Source organism: Drosophila virilis, chromosome 2, assembly GCF_030788295.1.
Source record: "Drosophila virilis strain 15010-1051.87 chromosome 2, Dvir_AGI_RSII-ME, whole genome shotgun sequence".
NCBI lineage: Eukaryota > Metazoa > Arthropoda > Insecta > Diptera > Drosophilidae > Drosophila > Drosophila virilis.
In genome coordinates, this window is record NC_091544.1 from 20,947,140 (window position 1) to 20,954,014 (window position 6,875).

Here is a 6,875-nt window from a genome sequence, read left to right on the forward strand (position 1 = left end):
AAGAATCTTATCGATACTTGACTCATTATGGCACTGTTAAGATAATTATTCGTATTTCCCAATTATTTAAGTCAATTTTGGCAATATAAATACTTTACTCCACATACTTTATCTACGGAAATAAAACTCAGCAAGTCGGATTTTTGCCCACATTACGTACTTCTGTAATGCTCAACCTGTTAATCAGAAAGATGTAATATCGATACTATGAAGTTAAATTAAAAATGACCCTATCGATATTTAAAGTATCGATATTTCAGAATTCGCTAAATTTGTTAAGGGCACACTGTGCACATGCACGTGTAAATAAGTTTTTCGTTTATTTTACTTGAATAGTGCGGAAATGGTGAGTAGAACTGTGTTAAATGTTTTAACAATTAATATTTAATCAGCGTTAAATTTTAGCGTAAGAAACAGCACGATGAAATACCTGGCTTTCCGTCATTGGAACAGAATGGCACCAGCGGCGGCAACGATGACATACTTAAAAACAAACCAAAATCGAAAAAGAGCGGTGGCTTTCAATCCTTAGGTCTGGGATTTGAATTGCTGAAGGGTATAACAAAACGTGGATACAAGGTACCCACGCCCATTCAGCGAAAAACCATTCCATTGATTTTGGAGGGACGTGATGTTGTAGCCATGGCTAAAACAGGCTCCGGCAAAACCGCCTGCTTTCTTATACCTATGTTTGAGAAGTTGCAGCGCCGCGAGCCCACAAAAGGAGCACGTGCTCTGATCCTATCGCCAACACGTGAGCTGGCTGTGCAAACATATAAATTCATTAAGGATCTGGGTCGTTTTATGGAGTTGAAAACGATTTTAGTACTGGGCGGCGATTCCATGGATTCGCAATTTTCAGCTATACATACTTGCCCAGATGTTATTGTAGCTACGCCGGGCCGCTTTCTGCATTTGTGTGTAGAAATGGACCTGAAACTTAACTCAATAGGTATGTCACAGCAAATAATTATTTCCAATAAACTCTAATAGACATTGTTCTCTTCCATAGAGTATGTGGTGTTCGATGAGGCCGATAGGCTTTTCGAAATGGGATTTGGCGAGCAATTGAACGAAACGTTGCATCGCTTGCCTTCCTCTCGCCAAATGGTTATGTTCTCGGCCACGCTGCCCAAGCTTCTGGTGGAATTCGCACGGGCTGGACTCAGTGATCCGGTGCTCATACGTTTGGATGTTGAATCCAAGCTGCCAGAAACTCTGGCCCTCAAATTTTTGTACTGTCGACCAGATGACCGCTATACAGCATTGGTGGTTCTATTGAAATATGTGATACCCCAGCAGGCACAGACAGTCGTCTTTGCGGGTACACAGCATCATGTCGAGCTAATTTCATATGTGAGTAAAGTGTAATTCAGTTTTTGAAATAATAGTTTCCAATATCAATTTTATTTCAGATACTAACTCAGGCGGGCATATCCAACACTTCAGTGTATTCCAGCTTGGACCCAGCTGCACGTAAAATCAATACTGCAAAATTTGCTAGCAAAAAGGTTTCTGTTCTTATAGTCACAGATGTAGCCGCCCGCGGCATTGATATACCCAGCTTGGATTATGTGGTTAATCTACATTTTCCGGGGATACCGAAGCTATTTGTGCATCGTGTGGGACGTTGTGCACGTGCAGGACGTACTGGCACTGCCTACTCTATATTCTCCACGGATGATACAGCACACTTGCTAGACTTGCACTTGTTTCTAAACAGGCCGTTTAATATCAATGATAGCTCATCTATAGGTACCATACCACAAGACCTGCTTGAAGAGGAGTATCTGAGCGTGGCCGAGATCAAGAAGAGTCATCATATTGTAAGTTATTGCATTTCCATTCCTATAGAGCTGTGTATCTGATTGTGTATTTTACAAACAGGCGGGCGTGCTACGCACCAGTGAGAATGCGTACAAAAAATACTTGAGCTCTCGTCCCACAGCATCTACAGATGCTAATGCACGTGCTAAGAAGATTAAATTTTTTGCTTTAAAATCACTTGAGGACTTTTTCGATGCTGCCCCTGTGCTGGAGCAAGCCGCTAAAATATCTGGCCAAAAGCTTGATGCCAATTCAAAGGCTGAAGTAGCGGAATCTGAGCGTAAATTGGAAAATGAGAAACATGACATATTAGTCAAGATGCGTAACTTTCGGCCAAGTGGTGTAAGTCGAGCTTATATCTAATCAGAAGCCCATTATCTTATTGTATTCATGTTTTAGACCATTTTTGAACTGAACACCACACAGAAGTCTGTGCCATTCGTTGTTATGAAGAACAAACGTTCACATCACAGCGAGGTCATCGAAAAGTTTCGCCAACAACGCGATAAGGAGGATGTTGATGAAGAGCAAAAGATAGCGGATTCTCAGAAGGCAAAGCCCATTACAACTGCTGATGATGAGTCGATAAGTAGTACGTTTAAAAAGGTTGTCGCGCCGAAAAAACGGCAGAATATGGAGGCACTATACAAGGAAAAGCCAAAAAAAAAGAAGCGCAAATTGCAAACCAAGGATGAGGAGAACTATGTGCCTTATCAGTCGGTGGATAAACACACCGAGGATGGCCTTGCCATCAACTCATTCGAGCGACAAGCACGGAATGCCGAGTTTTCTGTGGTAGATCGATCCGCAGCACAGGAGACAAAGCACAAGCCAGGACTTAAGAAATGGGACCGCATCAAAAAGAAAATGGTTTCAGTTCAAGATCCGCGCGCAAACAAAATACGCACAGAATCTGGTGCTTGGATACCTGCCTCCTTCAAGACTGGTCGCTACAACGAGTGGAAGGAGAAATCCAAGATTGAGGAGCAATTACAACGTGAGAACGCTGGTAGCGATGACGAAAACTTCAAGCCTTTATCCCATGTCCAACGCTATCCGGTGGGCCGACATGCTCGTCATAATGCCAAGCTGGAGCTGAAGAAGCGCATTAGCGGCAATGACAAGGAGCTGCGCAAGCCTGAACAGATAGTAAAGGCGCGAATGCGTCTTGAGTCCATTAAGAGGCGTCAAGAGGAGAATATCACTAAAAAAGCCGAGAACCGTAAGCGAAGTATGCGGAAAAATCAAAGACCAAAAGCAGCGCCACAGAAAAAATCTGGAGTGACGAGGAAACGCAAGTAGGCTAGATGAATGAATCAAGACAAGGTGTCATCTGCAGCTGTATATAAAATATAATAAATTGATATGATTTTTATACATGGGCTAGCTATCATTATAAAGACTATATTCCTACACTCTTGACATTATAAAACAAAACAAAAAAAAAAACACTAAGAAATATATCCTGGTGAGATGGTTTCCAGATGTATTCTTAGACTAAAACCAATTTCATCCATCCGCATTTCACTTCAAGTAACTCCACGACTGAGCCTTTGTCTGTCAAGCCAAGCAATTAGCGGGTGTGGAGAACATTTTTCGGATTCGATAGCATCGCATTGGAAAGACCAAAGTGGAATGTGTGAGATGAGTGGCTTTCATGCCACAATAATTTACGCAGTGTCTATTGTGGGTGCGTAAGAAGAGCTAATAAAAAATGGGTGCGGCACAAAGTTAAGGGTTGGAGCTCAAACCTGAAAGCCATGCACGTGCGCCGGTCCCGAGCCTAAGCACTTTGTAAGTAAACTGTGAACTCTGAATGAGCGGAAGTATAAAAACAACAATCATTTCCTTTTTTTTACCCAGTTGATGTAAAGATTCCAACAAATTTTGAATGTCTTTTGGCAATCTGGATAACACCCACAATTAGCTCAAAGGTCTGCCATAACGTGAGGTTAAATATGTGACAAGCCTATTGTAACACTGCCCGGAACATGACCTAAATGAGCATTTAGACAATGGGCCAGTGCGTGTGTGACAAACGGTTGCGCTTGTTGCTGTACACAGCGCATTCAAACCATTCCAGGAAAGCCGAGTGTTAGGGTGCGTTGGTCCGGGCGCACCTTAACTCGAAACTCCAAACCCAAACTCTAACCAAATGGCACGCACATTCTGTATGAGGACTAGGGCAAATAGAGGCTTGTGCGTGTGCGCATCCCAACCGAATGTTGTTAGTAATTACTTTATGTTTTTAATTTTTTGTTGTTTCCTTCTGAAGAAAAAACTACCCACTGTCACAGATAGCCCCAGTTGAGCAGATCATTCATCTTAATCTCTATTAGATCATTGACTCGAAGTCTGTAGCCCGCATTACCAGAACCAGATGGTGGTTTCGGCGTTAAAGTCACGTCAAGCGCAAGCCACAATTTAAGTGAATCCACTGTTGCTTTGCCACCCCTAGGCACAGGCATGACTGTACTGATTATTACTTCGGATAGGGTGTTTGTCATGCCGACTCATGACAGACGCGCGGGTCACATGCTGGCAGCGAGTGTCCTCAACAAACAATAATGTGCAGCAACCCCCGTGGCACAGTTTGTGACAGAGACTCTTCACATACTCATATTTCATTCTGTTCGATTCTACTGGATTCGTTCTAGAAAAGCCATAATGTTAATGAGAGTTTTATTATAATTACTGGAAAATGTGTACATCAGCTTATTGAGTCCAGACCATTGTAAAACTCTTTGCAATCAAGACTCTTAAAATCGCATAAGTTAGTTATTTACATTTTTTCTTCAGCTGCTGCTTATTTCAAAAAACTAATTAGTTAATTTTATATGTGTTTTAAATTATATTAGTATACGTTTACACTCTCGATGCAGCGATTATGCAACATTTGGACTAAACCTATTTCAGAACACAGACATTAGGCATGCCTCTGAAATGGATTAGCACTCTATTAAATATATTGCTTCAATAACAAGCCCCATCAAAGTGGAACCGTAGGGCGCACCCAGAGGGGTCCTAAGTGTTTAGATACCTGGCCAAAACGTGAGATATTTATGCGTGGCATGAATACTGTCTCTTTTTAATTATCTATATATATATATATATATATATATAGATATATATGTTTGTGCGCATTCCATAAACATATTTTCAGAACTTAAAGTGGAACACAAAGAAGTTTAATTTGTGCGTAAGGCAAAGAACACAAGGAGGGCAGCCGAATGTCGCCCCTGTTAAGTTGAATTTAAAGCATCTTGTTCGCCCTATACCAAAACGTTTAGTTGGGGGACTTTAGCGCCTAAAAATACACTAGGTAGCACATACATAGGGGGATGCCCCCATCTAGTGTAAGGCATGAAATTCCTGCTGTGCACAAGTGCATTGCCGTTAGCCTTTTATCGTGGTGCTCGCAAACAATTCTGGGGCAACGGGAAGTAGTTCCTATTTTATGTGCGCGTTTACATCAAAGTCTTCCTTTTTTTATTCTTTTACTGCTACTCAACATTTGTCACAAACTACTGGAGTCCAAAACAATTTGCATGCGAATACAGCCCGGGAATTTTTGAAACAAGTCAGAACAGTTATCTGCGGGGTGCCAAAGATTAGATACTTCTGTTCAGATTCAAATGCTTCATTGGCACACATCACAACAACAGCAACAACAACAACAACAATGATAACCGTCTGTTAGCCAACAGAATCTGGCGCCTAGCAGACATTCATAAATTATTCAAAAATTCCAGATTCTCCCCTTTCCAAAACAAAAGTGCAAGGCCAATTGTGAAAACAATGAAATCGATTGTACGCATTTCCATTGTCTCTGTTCCGATCTCCGTTCCGATTAGTTTTCTCTTAAAAACAACAGATGTAATCGCAATTTTATTCGTTTTTAGGCGCTTCAAGTGGCTCGGACGCTGTCAGAGCAGCTCTCAAGCTGTCACTCATATATTTGTCCACATGTTTACAATCAGCAATCGAGTTCTTCTCGCAAGAAAATATCTATATATTGCAGTCTATATTTATATACAAGATATCCATGTACGTATGTAAGTAAGTACTCTTCGGTATGAGCTATACCACGGAAATGCTGTTTATTTGGGTTTCGCTAGTTTTGCAATTATTATTAATAGTTATATAGCTAAGAACTAAGAACTCTTTCGTCATTACATTAATTTAATAAAATTTTCTCAATTAATAATTGACAATAGTTTTACAATTTAGCATTATATTTTTCTGTTAATACCGTCCAATGTTAAGCCTATTCATATGGATTTAAAGGCAACAGTCAGCTAACAGTACAGCTAAGCGCTGAATGTAAAGTACGGATAACAGCTACTCGCCCCCTCTTTATTTACAGATTGTTGAACTGTCGCCATGGGCACTCATTGGCAGCTGGACCACTTGACGGCTGTAATCTGCGGCCAAACATCTTATCTTTAATTTTGTTTTTTATTTCGCTATGCTTGTAAATTATTGTGTGCGACTGCAATGCTTCTGACACACTTGGAGTTCATATCTAATTTGGGCTGTCTTTATGTCGCATAGTTGACGGCCACTTTAACAATTGCACAATTTACTGAAGAATGCTTCTAAGCGTCACTTAAAAACGCATTATTTAATTCAAAGAAATTGTTGAGATGCAAACCAGTGGACTGCAACGAATTGTGTGTGTGCAAGTGTTTGGCGGAAAGCGACCCTTACATATTATACTCGAAATGCTTATTTTCTGCGAAAATCATTATAAATAGAATACCATCAGCTTTAAAGGACGTCCCTTTAAAAAGTCAAAAGTCCGATTGGCCTTTTGCGATTGATGACTCATGGTCTCTCTCATTCGCTATTTGGGTGGTTTCTCTCGTTTATGTTGTTATTCCTTCTGCATGTTATTTTTATCAATGAAGGGAACTGCGAAGATAAATATCCGCAAATCTCATTAATGAGACAGTCAGCGTTTCCCCCTAAAACACTTCCACTGCTATATATATATATATATATATATATATATATATATGAGGGGATGGTTGAGCCCCAAAAGAAAC

The 6,875-nt window shown here is 40.6% G+C and overlaps 1 protein-coding gene across 1 annotated transcript; it reads left to right on the top strand.

The window, feature by feature from the left end:
* Positions 1-244: 244 nt before the first annotated feature.
* LOC6631255 (ATP-dependent RNA helicase DDX54) lies at positions 245-3,204 on the top strand. Its single transcript, XM_002053207.4, has 6 exons — positions 245-346; positions 406-952; positions 1,013-1,356; positions 1,416-1,826; positions 1,888-2,169; positions 2,227-3,204. Exons 1-6 carry the CDS (start codon positions 344-346, stop codon positions 3,127-3,129), a joined length of 2,490 nt encoding a protein of 829 aa, XP_002053243.1. The 5' UTR covers positions 245-343; the 3' UTR covers positions 3,130-3,204.
* The last annotated feature ends 3,671 nt before the right edge of the window (positions 3,205-6,875 follow it).